The 23,481-nt window shown below is 38.4% G+C and overlaps 2 protein-coding genes across 2 annotated transcripts; one reads left to right on the plus strand and one right to left on the minus strand.

The window, feature by feature from the left end:
• Positions 1 to 125: 125 nt before the first annotated feature.
• On the minus strand, positions 126 to 5,870 carry LOC118812714 (cilia- and flagella-associated protein 100-like). Its single transcript, XM_036577824.1, has 16 exons — positions 5,734 to 5,870; positions 5,582 to 5,637; positions 5,332 to 5,397; positions 5,129 to 5,232; positions 4,837 to 4,999; positions 4,659 to 4,726; positions 4,394 to 4,557; positions 4,195 to 4,275; positions 3,736 to 3,923; positions 3,248 to 3,308; positions 3,032 to 3,119; positions 2,627 to 2,778; positions 2,350 to 2,485; positions 1,054 to 1,256; positions 478 to 571; positions 126 to 236 (listed from the first exon to the last, which is right to left on the minus strand). Exons 1-16 carry the CDS (start codon positions 5,778 to 5,780, stop codon positions 126 to 128), a joined length of 1,782 nt encoding a protein of 593 aa, XP_036433717.1. The 5' UTR covers positions 5,781 to 5,870.
• Positions 4,721 to 22,800, plus strand: LOC118811606 (cytosolic carboxypeptidase 3-like). Its single transcript, XM_036575934.1, has 19 exons — positions 4,721 to 4,780; positions 4,879 to 5,021; positions 5,169 to 7,330; positions 7,470 to 7,652; positions 7,805 to 7,912; positions 8,016 to 8,160; positions 8,915 to 9,694; positions 10,243 to 10,402; positions 10,576 to 10,702; positions 11,070 to 11,170; positions 11,277 to 11,401; positions 11,495 to 11,558; positions 14,033 to 14,113; positions 15,045 to 15,131; positions 15,229 to 15,282; positions 15,378 to 15,453; positions 15,567 to 15,734; positions 16,684 to 16,738; positions 22,759 to 22,800. The coding sequence occupies exons 3-19, from the start codon at positions 7,189 to 7,191 to the stop codon at positions 22,772 to 22,774; spliced, it is 2,472 nt and encodes an 823-aa protein (XP_036431827.1). The 5' UTR covers positions 4,721 to 4,780; positions 4,879 to 5,021; positions 5,169 to 7,188; the 3' UTR covers positions 22,775 to 22,800.
• Positions 22,801 to 23,481: the final 681 nt, after the last annotated feature.

Here is a 23,481-nt window from a genome sequence, read left to right on the forward strand (position 1 = left end):
AACATATAAATCAAGTCATTTGAATCTAAATAGCCAAATGTGAAACAATGTAAAGCCATATTGTACAGAAACATAATTTATTAAATGCACCTTTCATAACTGGATGTTCTGAAAGCTGCTAGATCTCAAGTAAAGAAATAGAGATGGTCCTTTTGCTCCTTAGTGGTCATCACATGGAGTTCGTTTTTCTTCTTGATTTCAAGTGGTTCTGAGCGTGGCATGAGTTTCCTTCCCATCTAGAAAAAATTATAAAAAATATGGAAGTAAGTCAAGATCAAAATCTAAAAGCTTTTACTTAATTTCATATTCAAATGATAGTAGTACTTTGAGCAATAAATGCAGTTTCTGTGGATTTACTTTAATAGAGAAAAATGCCATCAGTTTCAACCAAATGCAACTCCTGGAAGGTACTTTAACTACAAATAAGAATGCAGAAGTAATTATGTAAAAACTTTGTTTATATAAATAAACACAAACCCTTTTCTTGCTGTCTGAAGTGGCCCGTTCCATGGCCAGTTTGAGCCTTGCCTCCTGATGCTGTTTCTTCAGCTGCGCCTTTTCTTCTCGGATTCTGTAACAAGGGCAGGTTCTGTTCTGTCACATATTTAGGGTTGTGTATGCAGTATTTGACATTTCGAACAGTAATGTCTGTCGTAATTCATTCTAATGTGTTTAAGACATCATTTTAGTTCAGACTTCTGTGGAAGTACTTTGTTTAAATCTTAACCACTTATGTAGAAATTCTGTTTAGCAGGCCTCAATTTTCAAAACCAAACAGGCTCCAGTTTCCAACGATCATATTAATTCAAATATGGTTCACGTGAGCCTCTAAAGGCACCTCTTTTTGCATAAAGCCCAAGATAAAACTACTCAAACAATTTTATGTTTTCTGTTGGCTTTACTATCATAGTTTGGGCTGGGTTGTGTCTTAGGAGGTCAAGACTTAAACCAAAAAACTCTCTGACATCCACTCAATATAACCTATGCAAAAAAAAGTTATTTAATGGCATCCACTAGTTTTATGCTAGTATGCCAATTGAGTTTATTCCTTACTTTATTCTTTTCTCCTTGTCTCTCAAAGATCGAACAAAATCCACTTTTTCAGGAGGCATCATCTCTAGATGCTCCAGAACATCCACAACCTTGTTCTCGATACAAGCTAGCATGTGTAGAGTACTGATGTTGCAGTCCAGTTCTCCAAGACAAGCCCTGTATACTTCCCTTACGTTCCTGTGCAGCAGTTCAAGCATGTGATCCTAATCAAAACAAGCAGAAAGGAAAGGTTAAGCACACGACTGTTCAGCATCAACGCTATAACTCGGCACAGAACCAGGAATGATTTGCGTCCTATATGAAGCTATTTAATGCCTGTGTATGAGTCACGGGGACATCATACACTGCATACTGTCCTCTTTTTGTTCCTACCTTATTATCTGATCTGTCTACTCTTAACCAAAGAAAATTATGAAAAAAAGCTATTTTAAATAATTAAATTATGGAGTTCTATAACATCTTTATTATTTTTTATTTATTTATTTTTAGATATCTGCAAATAATAATTACCACTTTCCTATAAAAAAAAATTGAGAGCAAATTCAAATAATTTTTCTTGGATATACAGTCAAAATATCTTAAAGTGGGTTTTCTGCTCTGCAGCTATATTTAGCAAGATCTGTGGCACTTAACTTTGAAATGTGATGGACCTATGTTAATACTACACAGAATCAAAATCTGGTTGCAAGAAAGTGAAAACTAGTGGAGAAATTCTTTTTTGTAAAAAAAAAGATTAATTGTTTTGTTAAAAAATTATGCATCTTTATATTTTATGTTACATAATCAACAACTATTTATATGAATACATGTTGCAAATTATCCTTAGGTTTTCTTGGATGTTCAGTACAAACTTCAACCCAGTGCACCATAAAATAAGCATAAGGGCCCCACTTAAAAAAAAAAATTCATAACTAAAAAGTCCTTGGAGTAGAGCTGTAGGATTTTTTGTAAACTCCCATGACTTTAATGGAAGTTTTCGCATGATTTTTTCAAGTAAATCCATGACATGAACTGGGAAGGCTTGGAGAATTGGTATGAAAAGACACGCAGTAGTAAAACAGTGGTACTAAAGCCCTGCATATACACTATCTGGACAAAAGTATTGGGACACCTACACATTACACCCACAGGGGCTTTTATGACATCCCATTCTAAATCCATAGGCATTAATATTGAGTTGCAGCTAAAATAACTTCTTTGTTTACATCTTAATCATTTAATTATGTAGAATTTTGAAACTTGTGGAGATCTCTGTTAAGAGCCACTGCTGTATACTCTTCAGAAATCTTTAATGACCTGTTTGTCTGCGCTGTATTCTCCATATGAGAAGATCTTTGACTTCAGTTCTAACTCTAGTACTTTCTCCCGCTCTCTCTGGATGGTGGCCTGCATGATCTCGATCTGTTGTTGCAGAAGATGGATCTCATGGTTCCTTGTCAAAGCATGAAATGTATATATTTACTTTATTGAAAAGCAGGAGTCAAATAATTACAAGTTATTTTATAACTTAATTATTTTATATTGCTTATGTTGTACAAATCAGAATCTAGTTAATTGTGACTCTTCCCCTAACATTTTATCCTGTGAGTGCTGGGCAGCTTTCCGAATCACATCCATGGCTTCCTCTGTCTCCTGAAAGTTCTGGATGTAGGAGAGGTTCTGTTCCTCCAGCTCTGTCAGAATGCTCAGCATTTCCTTAGGGTCGGAGAAACACAACGCTGGCTCCTACAGGGTCACAAAAAACATAAGCACTTAAAGCATGTTAATTTGTTAATTCTCAGGCAAAATAGAATACAATTACAATTAAAAACATTATTAATCTCAAATTAAATTAACAGTAAATAGTTGCTAATTAGCAGTAAATTGACAGAAATACTGCTTGTCATTACATATTATTTAAAAACATGGAAATGATGAGTGTTCTCATGGCATATCCAAATAAATCTAAGACAAATCAATCATCAGACAACTGACAGACCTCATCATTATCAGATGACTCAAAGTCCTCATTTGCCATTGAAACAGTAGAACTTCGTCTCTCCTGGATGACACTTTGTTTTCTACTGCTGTGTTGATGTTGGACAGGATAACAATTTTTATGCTTGAGATGAGCCACAGACACAAACACATCTCTTTGTGCAGCAATCTGTTCTAGAGAAATTCTCATATCTTCTTATGTGATGGGCCACATTACCATGTACTAAGCCTCCTTGTTTGTGTAGCTTTTCCTATTCTTGGATCACCATTTTCAGTGCCTGCAGCAACAAAACAGGAAAAATACTATATTAAATACACACTACATTTGTGTGCTGAATCCAGCTACGGTGTTGAATAAAGGTCTGCCATCAAATCACGGTCATTTCAGAAAATTTGGGGACCCTTAGAAGCATGCACCTGTTTAAATTAAGTTGTATACAAAAATGAAAAAGAATTAATATTATCTGTTCATTTTGATCAGGAGAAAAATAGATAAAGAATAAAGATAATAAGACAAACAACTATATACAGAATACAAACATAATGAAAACAGCTTTGCATCCAGGGTTCAGTTAAACAATCCATTATCTTTACCACACATGAAAAATCAGATGCAATTAAAATGCTTTCTTAGTTAAAGTTGAACATGAATTACTGAGATACAAATATATTTGAATAGGATCCTGTACTATTTTCCAAATTTACCTTTAATATTGGGGGAAAGAAAAGTGGGGTTAAGCTCCATTTCCTTCATCCTTTCTTTCCTCTTGGCTTCCCGTTTCTGTTCTCTTTTCTGATTTTGCTCCTCATGCCACTGTGGAGGGGCTACAGCCATCAGAAACTTCTTGCATGTCTGGTACTTCGTCAGTGTCTCTTGGTACTTTGAAATTTCACTGATAACAAAGCAGAATGCAAATTAGATTCAACTGATGTACTGAAAAAATGTCCAAATGAATAAAATGTATTACAACAAAACAATTAGTACCAAAAGTAATTAAACTGAAAGACAAAACTGCATTGATGTTATAGAGCATCAGTAGTAAATCGAGTAAATCGAGAAAGATCTAACAAACACATGGCATAGTTCTAGCAAAGTATCTTTAATTCTCTCATTTTTCTGCTATTGTAGAGAACTCAATTTGTGACAGTACAGTGTTTTTTTACCTTTTTATTGTCATCATTTGTGCTGTTACTTTTTTTATCTCTGCTGTTTTTTCCATTTTCACCATGGTTTCCTTTTCAGCTCTGGAATTTGATGAAGAGTTTACTATAGATCAGTTGCAACAAATAAGCTACAAAACAACATTAAGTTAGTTTCAAAGAACCACTCACAGAATGAAAGGTCATAATGATAAGCACTTACAGATTGACAGCCTCTACTGAGTTCTGATCATTCTCATTAAGAAACTTTTCAAAGGCTACTTCAACCTCTTGCAGTTGCTTTTCGAAAAGATTTAGTCTGTGTTGCTCTGTCTCCATCTCTTTTTTAAGCTTGTGAATAGTTTCTCTCTTCACTGACAGAGAATACTGTGGAGATAACAATCGCATCAAAAATACAGTTCATATTTTCACTATTCACACACTTAGACAACCTCATAGTATTAATCAGACTTCCATAATACATTTACCTGAAGCAAGAAAGCCTCTCTCTGCTTTATCAGATAATCTGTGATGCTCTTTTCTTTCTGACAGTGATCTACATTTTCAAAGGAAAGAGAATATTCTTGAGATTCATCAGAAATCCCCCACTGTATGAAGCGTAAATATCACTTTAGAAAGATAGACATATAAGCTAGTGCTTGTTGCCTTTATTGTCAACAACTGCCCACATTGTCCTGTTCCTTCTAGATTTTTCTGTTTCAAGGACAGAGTCCTCCACTGTGCTCCTCACAGGAGCGGAGCGACACCGAAGGCGAGACAGATAGGTGGTCTTCATAGGTGTGGGGAGGCTTCTAAGGAATGCCTTTTCCTGATAATCACAGGTTTAACAGGTGAGACACACACTCACTGTTCACTGATCAAACACTACTAGAAACAATTTAAGTAAAACTCTCCAGTAAAAGTGTACAAGGGATGTTAAAGCATTTTTCGTACACACTTGCTGACTAATGAGTGCATCTTCCTCTCTCTTTTTAAAGATTTCGACATCCATGGGAAGCAAAAATGGGTTCTTGGGTTTCCTGTCATCCTCACCTATAAATGCTAAGAAAACACACACACACACACACACACACACACACACATGTATATATATATAAAATATAAATAAGAGTCAAGATAATATATATAACTATGTATTACCTGAGTTGTTTCTTGCCTTAAGCTGGACAAAATCAGGTGATGATTTAGCATCCTCTTCAGTCGTACCTGATAAAGAATAAAATGTTTAATCGTCTCTATTACAACAAAATATGGTCAGCTGATGGATCCTTTTATGATAAAGGCAGAGCTTTCTTCAACATAAATCTCAATATTTTATCAAAGCAGTGTACACATCTCTCTCTCTCCCTCCCTCCCTCTCTCCCTCTCTCTCTCTCTCTCTCGTTCTCACCTTTCTTGAGGGAAGGCATTTTTAAGGTGTAGTGACCGTCGCTAACAGTCGTGTGGCTACGATGGAGAATGATCATGAAGGACATTTCTGTATTAAATCGTTTTACTACGACTTTTTTTTACTTTCAGAGATGAAATTAAGATTAACGTTACCAGGGCTTGTATTTGTCTGTGCTCGGTTCTTCCATCGTCCTGAGCATTTAATATACAACCGAGGCTCTCGGTACTAAAACGTAGCTAAGGTGACACCAACTGCCATTTGCTCCGTAACCTACCTTTCGAATGTAAACACGACAGTGAAGATCGCAGCCTTACCATTCCGAGCTTAGCAACAGTGGAGCAGCAGCGCCACCCACAGGCCGCTTGGTTTAGCGCTACACGCGAGTATACCGTAGAGGGTAAAGAAGTGCACACTGGAGTGCTTATCCGCTCTCTGTCAGCTCCAATGCGCCGGATTGAGCTCACTGACGGGTAGAAATAATAATTGAAAAAGCTAATGAGTTCACGAAATCGCAAACACAAAGACACGACATGTGCGCTGCTCAGCTAGGCTAGGTAGGTTAGCTAGGTAAGCTAGCAAATGTAGCTAGCTAGATAAGATGTGAATCTAGGCACGATAGCGTTACGACTTAGATTAATAACGTTAATGTGAAACGTTGATGTGGATATTGATATTTAACTTATGATTGATCCAAAAACTGAACAAATCCACTTGATGACGAACACCAGCTATGAAAAGTATAAAACGACTGCTTTGGTCTTTCAACTTTCAGCATTATCACGATACAGGTTGATGTATACTGGATGAATAGAATCACAGGGTAACAAATTAACCTTTTTTATCACTGAAAATCGACATACCAATATATTAGCTATCTATGTATCTATCTAGCTAGCTATTTAGATATCGTTATCCGTTGCAAGAATATTTGACCTTTAATATCTAGCTATTTTAATGAAATAGCCAGCACTCTGAAAAGCATGCTTAGTGTGAAAGATGCAAATAAAGTCATTCAGAGTGGTTTGATGTGAAATATGCTCTTCCAGAGAAACTCACTGTGTCAGAATTGTTCACAGTGGTAATGATAGGAACCGGACATCTGAAGAGTTTAATGCTTCTGAAAGCTGCCTCACAGAAAGTTCACAGCAGAGCATTATGAAGCAAAATAGGCCCCAAAGAAAAATTATTTTCTCTGAATTACCACTATTTTGCCTCTATCAACATTAGGCTATAAAAAACTCAGATAGTGCATGTAGATTTAGGTCTTTTGTTATAGTAAACGAAATAGCTAAATTTGCATGATAGGCCTCTTGCCCCCTGGTTCCTATCACCACCACTGTAAAGAAATCAGAATCAATAATGTGATCTATTTTATCTGTACATCTGCGTGATGCACCATTTCACATCAAACCACTCTACTTTTTGCATTTCAACAGTTGAAATATGCAGACGTTCAAATCAGTGGTATTCCCCTGTAAGAAAGTGCTATTTGATCATGCTTGTGTCAGTAGAATGGGTTTACCCTGTAGCACTTAGCTTAAATTCAATCTTTCTCACTGTTTTGAAAACTGTTGTATCACCAGAAGATCACAATACGGAAAAATGAAATGAGGAGGAACAGCCAACCATCACTCTCATCCTTCCTCTGTCACTCAGCCTCTGACAAAGGGGAGGAGGTCAAGGAGAAAGACCAGCAACTAAGGAAAAAAGCAGCAGTGAGTGAGCAGGTCTCAGCCCACAGTCCTGAAGGTAAAACCATGCAAATAGAAAAGCCCAAACAAACAGTTAAAAATTGTGACTGGTTTATTTCCAAACACTAAAAAACAGAAGATGTATGAGTATTTGTAAGGGTTTCTAAGGGTGAATATTGTAACTTCCTTTTGAACAGTATTTCTTGGAGTGCCTACATTACCAAGAACCACCCAAGTGGTGTTTGAACATCATTCAGGTCGAGTTTTGCCTCAGCTGTGTGAACCTCGGGACCTGTTTGGAGTAAGAGGTAACAACGCTCAGGTTCTGCCCCGCTGGCCTCAAGAATGCGAGGTCATCCCAGAGGAAATACATCATATTGGTAAGACATTGAAACATTCATGGTTGCTAAGTAATAATCAACAGATTTTTATTTTTTTTTTGCTTGTGCATTTACTGAACATAAAATGAGATATACCTTAACAGTGTACATACAATATAACACGTGTGATAAGAACTGATGTCTCATTTTAGATTGGGCACCAGCCTCTCCAGAACCTCTATCTTTGCCTGTGAAAACTAGCAAATGTTCAGGAAACTCTGAAGGACAAGAGGGAACGCTGGTGTATGATACACAGCAAGGTGAAAAGAACCAGGAAAAAAAATCAGCAAATAAACAACATATTTGTGCTAGATCATTTTTAGCCATTTTACCTCCTTGTAAATGTGTTTGTATATGTGGCAGGTCTGCATTATTTCTCAGGGTCTCAAGTTAAGGGAAGGCTGTGCTCTCCGAGTCAGGCATCAGTGTCTCTCACTGGGCCTGATGACACCACTCTGCTGTTTGAAGGACGATTTGAGAGTGGCAATCTACTGAAGGCACACAAAGTGTAAGAACCTCAGTGCTTCACTTCCAGCAGAAATGTCAGTATACTTTCCCTATTACATCGAAATTCAAAATTTAATTTTTTTCTTATGCCATTTGAAAATGCCAGCTGCTCTTTATGTTGTGCGAACATGAATGAACCAATAGAAATGTTACAAAATTATTTATAAATAATGTCTTTTTATATTGACAGTTATTGACAGTGCAGTTAAGTTAAGAATATTAACAATATGCCTACTGTGGTCAAATCAAAAACGGTACTTTTAATATTGAATTATTTCAAAACTATGATCCATGAAGGATCCATAACTAGCACAAAATGTGTGATTATGTTTTTTTGTACCACTTCACAATAAGTCTATGTATGTTTGGGTTTATGAATGGTTTAAAATGAGTGTTATTTATGGTTATTAATTAAGCCATAATCACCTTAAAAACCATTAATAAGTAGTTCTAACATATAAATTAAAAGGGCAACAGTGACCTGTTGCTTGCCAATAGTGAGCCCTCATTACATCTCTGCTGTTAAACCTCAGATCTTGCTGATCAGCATTATTCCTCTCAACTTCATCAGATATGCATATTCCGCAACTATAATAAGTCACTGTTGCCCTTTTTATTTGGGTGTTTATTAATGATTTTAAGGTGTTTATGACCTAATTAACAGCCATTAATAAACAAATTTAAACCATTCATAAACCCTTTAAAAAGGTGTTCTTATTTTAAAGTGGTACCTGTTTTTTTTCTGGTTTCCACAGAGGTGAATTTGACTATGAGCTGACTCTAAGGACTGACCTCTATACTGTGAAGGACACCCAGTGGTTCTACTTCCAGGTAAAGAACATGCGAGCTGGTGTTCGCTACCGTTTCACCATCACTAACTTCCTCAAATCAAGCAGCTTGTATGAGCAGGGCCAGAAGCCACTACTCTATTCAGAGCAAAAGGCCCGATCCCTGGGTGTGGGATGGCATCGGGTCGGCCAGGACGTGTCCTATTTTTGCAATGGCCGTGTCCATTTGGGGAAACCCTGCTACTCTCTGTCCTGGACCCTGCTCTTTCCCTTTGACCAGGATGTCTGCTACTTCGCTCACTGCTACCCTTACACCTACACAAAACTGTGGAGCCACTTGTCAGACATTGAATGCAACCCCAGGTGTTCACGCTTCTGTAAGGTACGGATATTGTGTCGCTCACTGGCAGGGAACCTGGTCCCAGTGGTGACCATCACCAACCCAAACAGAGACAAGGAGGCACCAGCCAAACCAGCTGTGGTGCTGTCAGCCCGGATCCACCCTGGGGAGACAAACAGCTCCTGGGTGATGAAGGGCATTCTGGACTTTCTGCTGGGCGAGTCACCTAACGCAGCACTGCTCAGAGACATGTTTGTGTTTAAGCTGCTGCCCATGCTGAACCCAGACGGGGTGATAGTAGGAAACTATCGCTGCTCACTTTCAGGCAGAGACCTTAACCGTAACTACAGATCAGTCCTCAGAGACTCCTTCCCCTCAGTGTGGGCCACACAGCAGCTGGCGAAGAGGTAAAAATGACTACACAAAACAGTTCACTGAAATAGTACTTCTTTTCTTACTGTATTGTATAGACCAAAGGGCTACTGAAGACTTCTGTCAGAAGTGACACTGTATGACTAGTTTGGCAAAAAATGTTGGTACCTCGATTGAAATCGATCAACCAAAATGTGTTTGGTATCTGAAGCTGGCTTCTTTATTAGTTTTGCACTGGAGCTATGAGGCTAATGTAGCAAATAAATAATGGAAGTCAATAGCCCACAAATTAGCATCATGTGAAGTGCATGCCAGAGTCATTACATGCTTGCCCCAAACCACACTGAATGGTTAAGTAATATCAAATTGACTTGCTTAACCAGTTTCTGACAATGTCTGAAATAATACTGTTTATAAAAGCTGAGAAAAGTACAGACAAAACTCAGGCTTCTACTTATGTTTTACCTACGCCTCATACTATTGAACATTTTTTATAGCTAATAAGATAACATGCATTTTTGGAAACCACATTAGCTACATGTGAGGTCAAGGAAAATTGTGTAAATTAGATTTTTTCTTTGAGGCTGTGTGAGGAACGTAAGGTGCTGCTGTATTGTGACCTGCATGGACACAGCCGCAAAAACAATGTCTTCATCTATGGGTGTGAGGGCCCCCGGCAGGGCCTGAAGCTGCCACTCGAGAGAGTCTTCCCACTCATGTTTCACAAGAACTGTCCTGATATGGTACTAGAGAGTTTTTTTGAAAGCTTCTCCACACTGTTGGGTTTTATATGCAGAATTCATATAATTAAATAATTACAATTAACTACTGCAATAATACTAAGTAAAATGTTTTGTTCACATTTTTAGGGTTTACTTAAATGTTTATTGATCAGCCCAATATGCTGTGTCTTTAGTTCTCTTTTCAGAGCTGTACGTTCAAAGTGCAGCGCAGAAAAAGGGGCACTGGCCGAGTGGCCCTCTGGAGACTGGGCATCCTGAACAGCTTTACTCTGGAGACTTCCTTCTGTGGCTCCACAGTTGGTCAGCTGTCTCACTTATTTTTAAAGCTTACTTATGCTTAAAAATTCTTTTTGCATGGCATGTGTGTTTCCACCAACTGTCCAACCAACCAACCTAGCAATCATATCGTATTGACGTATAAACTGCTGGAATCAAAACCATCAGAATTTTATTTGTTGATGATCGGAAAATAATAAAATATAATTTTATAATAAAATATACTTTGTTGTCTTTTGATATTTTATATGTCATTTACTACAAGATTGTGCTACAAGTGGTAGAAAATGGACAAGGTAGTGTCCAGGAAATGACATCATGTATTTAAGAGGTAAACAAAACAGTAGTCTTTCAGTCTGTATGTTACAGTCACTTTGTATTGATTTGTAAGGTCAAAGGAAGGGGACACACTTTAACATACGGGATCTAGAGATGTTGGGGACTCACTTCTGTGACACTCTTCTGGACTACTGTGACCCAGTCCGGACAAAGGTGTGCATTTATGGGGTTTAGTTTGTTTGAGAATGTGTTTTTAACTTGCTTTATTTAGTAATAAATGTATAGAAGTATAAAGCTGTACCATATCTGACTCCTGCAGTATAATGCATGCTTAAGAGAGCTGCAGGGAATGTTGAGGGGGGACATCCCTGTGCCTGCAGACTCCGCCCTCAATGATCATGACACCAAAAACAAGATTATGGACACCTCTCGTACCATTGAAAGGTGAGCTTCTTTGAATTGAAAGTGAGCTAAAGCTGAGAGATGATAAAAATTTGTGGTTTGTTTTCATCAAAGACATTTGTGATTTGCTTTCAGTCCCAGTGGATCCAATTCCTCAGATTCTGACAGGCCACGAGACCATCCCCAGTACTTTGCTGAGGTGTGTGTTTGTGTATATGTCTCTGTGTTTTGTATTTGGCCATTTATACAATTGAATACTGAACACATTTCCTCTAGCCTCAAAATACTGCTGTGTGTTAGTAAGTATATAATAAGTCTTCACTGTTTGGAAGTGTTCATGTTTTAATAATATGGAACATTGAATCACAGTGAATTTAATGTGTTTTACATTGATCAACAGTCTTTCATGTCAAATTGAAAACAGACCTCTGCAATTTTATTTAAATTATTACAAATCTAAAAAAACTAAATTAAATAAACTACAAATATAAAACACAAAGTATCTGATTGCATTAGCATTGACCCCCGTCAAGTCAGTTTTTAGTAGATGCACCTTTGGCAGCTATCACAGTCTAGAGTCTGCATGGGTCCCTATCAGCTTTGCTCAATGGGACCATTCCTCTTTGCAAAACTGCTCAAGCTTGTATGGGGATCATAAGTGAAAAATCCAGAGAAGCAGCCCCACAGCATGATGCTGCCACCACCATGCCTCATGCTTCAGTGTGTTTATGATGTGCCTAACAACAGCAGTCTTCTACCTGCTTTGCGGCAAACTGTAGCCGAAAGTAAACGTTAGTTTTATTTAATAGTGGCTTTCATTTTTCCAGTCTCCCATAAAGCTGCTACTGGTGAAGCACCTGGGCATAAGACAATTGCTACCAATTGTTTCAGAGTTGTCATAGTCTCTTGGTGGCCTCCCTCAATAATCGCCTTCTTGCATGGTCTCTTAGTTTTTGTGGATGGTCTGTTCTTAGCAGATTTATTGCTGTGCCATACTCATTCCATTTCTTAATGATTGATTTAACAGTACTCCAAGGCATATCCAGTAACTTGGATATGTTCTTGACTTCTGCTTTTCAGTCAGCTTGTAACATAGTTGCTACCAGACAGGTGCATTTACACTACTGTTTATACTTTAGGAGAGTCATATTAAAGGGAATGAACATTTATGCAATCACATTCTTTGTGTTTTGTATCTGCAATTTATTTAAATCACTTTGCAGAGATATGCTTTCACTTTGACATTAAAGAGTCTGTTTCTCAAAGTAACTCAAAGTTCAATGACAATAAAACATAAAAACTTCCAAGAGGGTGAAGAATATTTTTTATAAGCACTGTGCAGTTGGCAGTGTAATTCTGTAATTGTGGTTATTCAGATATGTTTTCTCATTGCAAAGTACAGTACGTATCACTATGTGTTCAGGCAGTGGTTAGGTCATTAACTCAGACCTGTAAGACCTTGTAAGGCTTTATATGCATTTTCTAGAGGATTTGCCATTCTTCACAGTCCTGTTTGTACTGCAGAGGAGACGAGTACATGGATAACTGACTATAATTGCAAAAAAGTAAAAAAAAATACTCAGGGGTTTCTAAGTGATTCAAACATCTAAGCATTAGCTGTACTGTCAGGTGTGCCACCGCCATCCCTGCAAGGGAGTCCAGGAGAGCATAATTGGCCTTCCTCTGTCTGGCTGGATAGGACGGCCATCCCTCTCCCCGTCACCCTGTGCGATGCTAGTGTCGGATGGTTTGAATAAATAATCTTTATCTTTGATAGTTCTAACAAGTAGTGTTTATTAACCAAAAGAATAGTAATCTTCACACTGTAAGATGGGCCTTAGCTTGCCTGGGAACTTGGACACCGGAGTGCCCTTTTAACAAAGAGGCCTCCAGAAGCTTGTTAGAATCTGCTGTGTGAAAAGGAAGAGCTGTCCTTGAGATGATGAGAACTAGTCTCTGGAGTAGGTGAATTTACAATGCGACCAGTCAAAAGCTAATGCCCTTGGAGAGTGGAACATCCTGGTACAGCTAAGATAAGATATTTTTAAAAAAACATATATATGTTTGGAAATAAGGGTTCCAAAGGAAAAGTGTAAGGTTTGGAAATGATGGGAACTAAGATGGTATAGAATTTTATAGAAAGGGAGGGGTGATTACTTCATCACCCCAAACAGAATATAAAAATGGGTGTTTTGCGAATGATCTTTGCATTCTGGTTGTCCGGGAACCATCTTGCCATTCAAGCTCAATAAAGAAGAAGACCTTTCCCTTCCTTCCACAAGAACTCAGCGACTGAAGTCTCTTATTTTACTTTGCTCTTTTACACTTACACATTTTTCTTATTTTGTTAGAAGAAGTTATTTTGCAGTTAGCTCTTAAGGTAATAGTATTAGAACACGCTAGAAGAATCCATCTTCTGTCAAGGGGCCTTGGGCACAGAAGAGAGGCTCTTGGGCCTGACACTAGCCATCGCAGATGTCATATGATAGGGAAAGACCTAACTATTGGTGGAACTGGCAGTGACTAAATTGGGGAGAAAGTAGGTTCAAACAGAAACAAAAACCTTCAGAAGAAATAAAGATGGTATGAGGAACATATTTGGAAGGAATGGGATATAAAGGCTTAAGAACATGTATATTTACTTTTTTTGCACTTTTTTTCCTTATGTTGCAGAGAAAATTACTTAAATCCAGAAAAGAGAGAAACAACTCAAGCCTGTGTAGGGACAGGGAGAAACGTTCAAGTGATATGCTGGTGAGAATCTCTTTCCTTCTTACTTTATGAACGGTGGTAAAAGTTAAGTGTCATGAATAACCTACTGTGGACAAGTTGTGGTATTATTGGACTACATATATGCATTTAATAAGCAAGTCCACAGATTTCTGCATAAAAGGAATGTAAGCTGTTAAGACAAAGTCAGCTTGAATGGTTTGATGTGAAATGCTCCATTCTGGAGAAACGTACCAAGTCAGAATTGTTCACAACTGTGGTGATAGGACAGCTAAAGTATTGAATGCCTATTAAAACTACATCACATAATATTATTACACAAAATGGTTATGATTATACTGTCTGTTTTATTGTTTTATTAATAGTTCTGAAATAAGGGTTTGGCCTAAACCACACTTTTAGATTGAAAATTTCCCACTGTTTTACCATTATCAGCATTACATATTAAAAACATAGAAGACAGTGTAAGTCCACTAGTTGTTTTGGATAGTAAATAAAATGGCTATATTTTTGTTGTAGATATTGCAGCCTCTGGTTCCCATCATCACCACTGTAAAGAAATCAGAAACGCTAAGTTTCTCTACAGTGAGCTATTTCTTATCAAACCTCTTTGAATTGTTTTGTTTAAACCATTGAACCATTGAATTATGCAGAAACCTCTGGAATTCCCCATTAATTTTCAGTTGCCACAGGCAGTATCTTAGCTCTGTGTATTTTCTTGTGAGGTTACTGTACTAAATGATTCAGGATACTGAAAAGACAGGTGGTTGGCTTCCCAGACAGAGATTAATCTTAGTTCTGGACTACACAGAAATCTCAATAGAGATCCCCTATTAAAAAGAAAGTGTAGCCCAGCAAGAGGCCTTTGTCCAGCAAAACTGACCCAGAATGTAACAGGAGATCACAAAAAAGGTAGAAACACCGATCAGAAATTATGTGTGAATTTGTGTTTCAGATGAAGAAACCACCTGTTGTGTCAGAGAGCGAACATCATAAGACCAAACAGAAAAAGAAAGGTGTCTCTTCTGGTAATGAGGCACCAGTAAGTGTGCATGCTTTTGCCAAGGCTTAGAGTAAAGCTTCAGTGAAATATTTCAAATTTAATACAAAAAGTAACAGTCAGTCTTTCCTATCTTCAGGTCTCTGTCTTGTACTTGGTCTTTGACAGAGAAAGATCAGCTCTTACCTCAAAGGTAGCATCACCCCACTGAGATACTCTTAGCAGTAGCTGCTGATGATTCCTGCATGAACTCTTGTTGGTTAACTGTGTGTGTGTTTTCTGGTGTAGTCTGAGTATGTGCAGCATCTCATGGCTGATTATGTGAGGAGCAGGCTGCAGCTCAGTTCTGGACAGCTCCTTAATGGTGAGGCCACAGATTAGCATTAATCTCACTCTTTAATGCTGTTTTCTTGTCGAGTTTGTATCCCTCTGTGTGTTACTGCCCATAGTTTTTGTTCATATGGATGTGTTCTTCAGATTTTGACTCTAGGTCTCTGCAGGCCTCCACTCTGCCCTCTCAGCATGTGTCTGCTTTTCAGTATACCTCTAATTCTAAAGACCACCTCTTCAAACCCATAAAACTACCACGCCTCTCTCACCTGGCTGCAGTAGACAAGACTACTGGCAGACTCTCTCCAGTTCAGTGTGAGCATAGTTTTAACCTTGGTAGTAGACAATATGAATTAGGCCTGCCTTGACTAATTAAAACCAATTAGCTGGAGTTTAGTAATTAGTTTGCAGTTTGAATTCTCCATAAGTGGGAGCTATTAGCACTCAAGTCAAGTTTGTAAACATCACTGAAAAGGAAGAAACCCACACCAGCAAGATCTTACAAACACAATTATTCTTGTAATCACAAGTTTCATACATATGAAGTAAAATTAAATCATGTATGTTACAAATTGTGTGCGTTTGAAGTAAAAATGTATATTAGGCGAAAGGCTTTGTTTGATTAGGTCTAGGCAGAACAGCTCAGAAGACAACTAACAGGCTACCAGACTCCTCTGATAATATTTACTTAGGCTTTACAAAAGTATTGACTGTAAAACTGCATATGTATTAAGGAATATGCCACTAGAATGCTTGTTACAGGCTTCAAGTGTTTCAAATATTAAAGTATATGTGAAAGTGAAAACCATCAGTAGCTTGGCACTGACATTGAAATTACTATAGAGAATTTGACACAGTGTTTTATTGATATATGAAGTACTTTCAGAGCCTTCTTTTTTCAGTAAAGTATTCTGGACAGCATATTATTGTTCAGTTTAGTCCATTTTTAATGTTTGGACTTTTTTCTTTATTATTTGTCCAAATAATTGCTAGATTCTTTGATTACCCTATTACTCATATAATCAATAGTGACAGCCCTAACACAAATACACAAATATATGTATAATGAAGACAGTTACTGCTTTTTCTTATATTTCATACTTCATGAAATTAAGACTTATTCTTTGTGTCTCTTTGGTCAAATATGAGCAAGAATGGCTTCTTAAATTAGCCAGCCCTTTGAATAATTCATTGTTAATTTTGCTGTACTGGAGGACCGTCAGTAGTTTGCATGTTTCTTATGGTGTTTGTTTTTTTACTTCAGTTAGAGGGACAACATCTCAGACCACAGCATCCAGCCCACCAGCTGAGTCAAACAGGTAGGACATGTTTCTGAGAGTAAAAGCTTTTATAAACATTTCAGTCCCTCACAGATATTTAATTTAACATCAAATAAATAAAGTTAATTGTGTGTGTGTGTGTGTGTGTGTGTCTGTGTGTGTGTGTGTTCAGTCAGGGGAAGAACAGCTCAGCTCAGGCTCTGTGTAAATGCCGTCCGTGGCATAAAGTACAGTTGAAAGAGAGAGAGAGAAAGAGGAAGAACCAAGAGGGTGAAAGATAGTAAAAAGCTACTAATATTTCAGTGTTCTCGATCACCTGGGCTATGTGTTTGAAAGTGCAGGGATTCTCAGAAATAAAACACTTAAAACTTAATAAGAATACCTCAGCGTTTTTTGTATTGTTTCAAAGTATAATCCTGTTATGGTTGCCATTCATCCAGTGAAAGGTAGTAATCTGGATCTTCCTTACTCAGGGAGCTGGAAAAGTTTTGAGTATAATTGTCTCTTAGGTTTAATCAACACTCCTGGTGGTTAAATGTTAGCACTGTTATCCTGCGGATTGATTAACACCTTAAAATCCCAGGCTTATTACATACTAAGGCTTGTTATTCAGTAACTACAGGGGCTCCAATGCAAACTGGCTGAGCTGTTTTTAGGTTAGAGAAGTGTGTAATAAAACTTTGGGCCTGTCAGTAGGCCCTGGCCATTTAAGGGGTTAATATCTTACAGATGGTGGTTTTCCTCACTTTTTTATATATTTTATACACTTAAGCACATTGTCTTTAATTTCCTTCTGGTGTTCATTTTTCTTCTATTTATGTAAAGCACATTGAATTGCCTTTGTGCATGAAATGTGCTATAAAAGTGAACTTCACTTGTCTAATAATTGCAACACATCTATCTTTAAACAGTCTGCTCAAACAGAATTAAGGGTAGTTTTCTTGAACCAAAATCAGAATACATTTTTCTACATTTGGGCTCACCAGTAACATAAAATGTATGTATTTTATATTTATATGTTATATTTTATGTTTATTTGTTCCCAATATGTTAAACTCAGCAAATGAATAGAAACTGTGCTCTAAAAAAAAAGAAAATACCCTATTTCAGTTTGTTTCCTGTAGAGAACGCACGAACATATTTTCACTTAGAAAATCAATAGAGCATGTAATTTGACTGGGGATTTTCAAACTTTTGCATATGACCTTATGTCATGAATCAGATAAAAATGAATCATAATTTAAAATCTTTTCTCAAAAAAGTCTTTAGTGAGTACTCATTTTCTTGACTGTCAGAAGCTCTCAGTCATGCTGGTGACCTGAGGGTGCACCCTGTTGCGGGCACAGTGAAAGATCCACACTCCCCGATTGCCACGGTAGCGCTTGGACAGAAGCACGTACAGAACAGGGTTAACGCACGGATGCAGGTACTGGAGCACGGTGCAGGTGAAGTAGAACATCTCCCAGGACTGACCGTGTTGATAGAGGCCCAGATATACACACAGCTCCAGGATATACCCTGGTAGCCAGCACACAGAAAACGTCCCAGCAGCCAGGAACACCATTAGGGAAGCTCTGCGCGTGTTCCTGGCGCTGACTGTGGACATCACAGGGCTTTTGTGGAGGAATATAGTGAGCCGCACATAGTTGACTGCTATAACCAGCATTGGTATGAAGTAATAGAGCACGAACTGGCTTAGTATCACCTCATAGTGGTGCTCCTGGATGGTGGGCAGGCAGAAGGTGAAGTTGGTCAGCCCTGTCCCCAGGCTCTCCTTAGTAGCAAAAATGCGCAACGGCAAACTGATGACGAAGCTTAAAGCCCAGGCCATGACGAGCATCAGCACCACCAGGTCTGTGGTGGGCGGGTGGTAAGGGTTGGTAATGATCATGACTCGGGCCATCGAGACAGCACACAGTGAGTAGGTGCTGGCGGCTAGGGTGAAAGCCAGCAGGAACTGGTAGATCTTGCAGGACGTGTCTCCCAGCGGCCAGGAGAAGCTGACAGCTGAGTGCAGGGTGAAGGGGATGAGGAGCAGGCTGAGGAAGTCTGCCAGGGCCATGCTGAGGAGGAGCGCGTCCAGACGGTTCTTGCGCAGAGTGTTGTGCTTAGCAAAGAGGGAGAACACCAGCAGGTTGGCACCGAAGCCCACGCCCAGGATTACTCCACAGGTGCAGGCAAAAATCACCCCATAGCGGTTTCTAAAAGCCTGTGTGATAAGCCAAAGCAGAGGTTTTGCAGCACTCTGGCTAGGAACAGTTTTGAATTCAATTCACTTTTACTTATACACACATTGTCACAAAGCAGCGTTACAGAAATCTGGGTCCAAACCTGAATAAGCAAGCCTAAGGCAACAAGGAAAACTTAAAGCCTAAGAAATAAACATTGAAAATAACCAAGACTTAAAAAGAGAATCCATCCTCTTCAGGCTGCCACAATTTTTTCATTTAAATTTCAAGTTTTCATTTTCACATGACTTTTTTACTGCTTGTAGTGCTTTAATTAATTTAATTAATAAATCTTAAATGTGGCCTGTGCAAATGTTTTATTTATTTTTTACTTATTTTGTCTAGTGCGTTAAATTCAGCAAATAAACAGAAATTTTGCACTAAAATTTACAGAAAAAGTCCATATTTTAGAGGATGTGTTAACTTATTTTTACTTAAAAAATCAACAGTACATGTAATTTGAATAGGGATGTTTAAACTATTCCATATGACTGTATTTTGTCAAGGTTACTCACCATAGTTGATGCTCAGTGTGAGAGTAGTCTCTGTTTCACCAAATATAAATGATTCTCGCCCATCGATGGAATAAAAAAAAATTCACTCTAAGCAGCATTTAAACATTTTGTGCTCTGCAGTCAGCTGCACTGTCCAAGCACAAAGTGGGATGAGATGAGATTGCCCATCAGGAACATCAGGCTATTAGTTCCAAATGAGTTAGTTGCATTTAAAGGGACAGCACCACTTTTACCCTACAAAGACACATCTACATGGAGAGGCAAGAGATTCATTAAAACTTTCAAAGAGGTGATTAGAGATTGGAATAACTAGAATTGCAACTGGAATAACTTTACTTTCAATTTCAATGTTATACATGTTAAATACAAATATGCAACAATCAGCTATTTTAGGAGGATAAACATCATCTTATAGTTTTCGAATGTAAACATGCCAGTTAAAATGCAATTCATTTTTCCCCCAAACATTTCTTAATTTTGACATTGTTGTTTTCTATCTATTTGTCTCCTGTGTAACACCTCCCTGCAGTACAGTAGTCCTGTTAGGCTGAATTGATTTGTGTAGATCTGTCTCCATTCCTGTGACTCAGTCTCTGCTCTTTTATCACTCTTTATGGCCTGTTGCTAAAACACTCAGGAAGTTGACACAGGGGTGCATTACATTTCTCTTCCATTAGCAGGTTAGTACACAGCTGTACACACACCATTTTGTTCCAACATTAGCATACATATATGACCTGAGCTGTAGTCCTCATGGAATGGAATATTTATTATTATAGGGCATCATTAATAACAAAAGATCTGATAGTGTGGAGAATGATCTTACCAAGAACCCTTTAGGACGCACCTTCTTTGCACCTTATTATGTATTGCTCATCCTTTTTTACTGAAAAAATCAAAAATGAAATGCGTAGCAGGATTTATTTCTGTCACAGAAATAGTAGAAAAGCCTGAAATATCAAACAAAATACTGAAGATGCTGATGTACAGGAGCATAGCACAGCTGTCAAAAGTGCATTACTTGAAACTTGTAGAAAAAACAGCAGCATTGTAATACATTCACAGAATAAATATACACATTTCTAATCAAATAAATAAATGCAAATATGCTTGGTTAGTTATGTAGATTGTGTAAAGAATTTTCGGTTTCATGGCAAATAGAGACACCAACCTTTTATCTGTATACTTAGTAAAAAGTAACAAAGGCTCGAAGGCTCTAACTGTATAAAAAATAGAAAGGGGCAGTTTCCTAGAACCAGATAAAATTTTTGCCTAGACTGAAAAAAGGTTTTCAATGGTAAATCTCCATTGTCAGTACCATTTAGCTCAAGACTAGGTTTAATCTGTATTCAGGAAACTGTCTCTAAGTGTATAAACCTGTGTGTTTTTATACAGAGCATAGGACAATGCATTATGTCAGACACTGTGTTTTCTTTCTCCTGGTGACAGACATTAGCGAACTGGTGCAGAAACCATGCTCCAGAGTGGTTGATGGCATCTCTTCACACTTGTTTCACAGTCTTATTGTGGCCTACAGTCTCTGTTCCCCTTTCTGCATCACTCCAGTCACTGACCCCTCATTGTCACTGCAGCGTGGGCTGAGCATGGCCATCCTCTCCGTTTATTGCCATCTCTCCACTTCCCCATGCACACTCTCTTCTTTCTCTTGGCAGCAGCTTGCAGAGGTTGCTCCTTGTTGGTCTCTTGGGGAAGAGTGTCACTGGTGCCTGTGCTCTCCAGTTCAAAGTCCAAGGGGAAGTCCTTGGTGCTGCTGGCAGGCTTGGGACCGTGGGCGCTCCAGGTAACGGTCTGAAGGCTGAAGCCACTGTCTGAGGGAGCGTCCCACACGTTGGCAGTGTGCACCTGCTTGAAAAGCTCCTGCAGCCACAGCCGCCTCTTTCTGTCTTGCAGGTATCGTCCTCTATCGTGCATCAGCTGGGCGTGGCTCACAGACCGCTTCCTGAAAGGAAGATAATCACGTTCTAAAAAGTGCAGAAGTTTGGGTGCCCCTGGTCAAATGACATGTTTTGTTGATTTTCTCCACAGAGAACACACTTGTGCATGCTTTAATACACAATTACTGTTTATTTGCTGAATTTAACATATTGGGGGAAACATAAGGCATAAAGCAGGTCCTGTGCAAAATTTATGGCACATTGTATGTTTTAATTTTTCTAATATGTTAAACTCAGTAAATAGGAAATTGTGCACCACTAAAATTAGCAGGAAAATGCAGGATGTATTAACTTATTTTCACATTCCTTTAGATTATATAAAAGTTCTTTGAACTTTAAAAAAAATTCACACTCACACATCTCATTTACAAAATGGTTTCTCAAAGAACCATCCACTGAAAGGTTCTTTAGGGAACCTTTTGGCACCTTCATTTTTAGGAGCGTGAAGAAGGGCGTGATAATTAGCTGAATGGTTGGATTGTGCGTGTAACAGCATTTGGTGATTAATGTCAGATGAACTTTCCTCCTTCTGGCAGTAGATGGCAGTGTAAATATAGCATTTGGCTATGGATAACAATCTTAACCATTATATTTATGTTTAATCAACTGTGCCTTTACGGGGTGTCAACACGTACAGTCTGTTGCTGAGTGCGTGGATGGGTCTCCCTTGGACAGGTAGAGGGATGCTCAGTAAGAGCACGGCAAAACTCCACTGCCTTAGCATCATGCTTATCCACAAAACTCTGAAGACCCTCATCTGGAAAAGAGTCATATGAAATGGAAAATGAAGTGTGATTGCCAGCTTAAGAGTATATCCTTGAGCATTTAATATAGAATAGGCCTTTTGCAGTAGAGTAGTTCAGTAGTAGTAGTATGACTTTTTCAGTATTATGTAACCACTTGCTTCACAGTGCCTCAGACCCTGTATATATATATATATATATATATATATATATATATATATATATACCCTGTGTATATATCCAGTGTATAGCTATGTTAAATGCTAGAGACTAACACCCTTTTAAAAAATTGAAATATTTCTCGTTATTTAGACATAATATAATTATTTAGATATAATTACTGAGCAAGCAATTAGCCTATACACAACCTGCAAATCAGGTGATTAGGAAATACAATGAAGGAGCTATACTTACATATACTCCTGCAGAGTAGTTCAGCATGTGTTACATCTCTTGATCATCTTGCTGATGGATATAGTACATCAAACATGTACATGTGCCCTAACTAAACCATGTCTGGATCGCATTAGTTGCTGGGTGAATGGCAGCATATCCCAATGTAGCACATCCAGTAATCACTAAGCCAGGCTCAGTCGAAGTCCTCTTTTTTGCCTTCAGATGCCTGCTGGAGTGAAAAGATGACAGGAGAACCTGCTGGACGCTCAGGCTGCTGAATGAGATTTATGGCACTCACTCTAAGTTGTGGGCGTCTCTGATGCTGCCTGGTACTCCACCAGCAAGTATAACAGAATGAGCATGAAAAATTAGAAAGTGCTGCATACTCAACAGACTTGTGTGTGTATGTGTGTGTGTCTTCCTGCCAAAGTGTACACCAGACTGACACACACACACCCCCCCACACACACAGACTGAGAAACACACAGGCACACACCTTCAGTGGAAAGAGGGTGGCTCCCCGGCTCCTAGAGAGGGGAACACTAAAGAATGGACAGGAGAGGGCGTAGTAGCTTAAAGCCCTTAACCGTAATTCTGTTTGTTTAATATTTGGTCAACCAGATGAATCTCTTATGCAAGGCACCTTGCAAGGCACCTCTTTGGAGACCACTCTTTCAATACAATAAATAAACATTGTACATGAGCTTATTGTGACTACAGTTAAGGTCAGTTCGAGTTCAGTTAAGAACTCAAACTGAAGTCATGTTCTAAATGGGCTGAATTGAAATGAAATTGAACTGAAATGGCCAGTGTCCAATGGAAATTCTTAATGTGGCATTTTACCACCAGAGCTGGTAGAAAAGGTTTACTCACTGAGCACTGAGACCCTCCCTTCCCAAGAGATGTGCAGAACTGGGTGAAAAAAGCAAACAACCTTGGCTGACC

Source organism: Colossoma macropomum, unplaced genomic scaffold (assembly GCF_904425465.1).
Source record: "Colossoma macropomum unplaced genomic scaffold, Colossoma_macropomum, whole genome shotgun sequence".
Classification (NCBI taxonomy): Eukaryota; Metazoa; Chordata; class Actinopteri; order Characiformes; family Serrasalmidae; genus Colossoma; species Colossoma macropomum.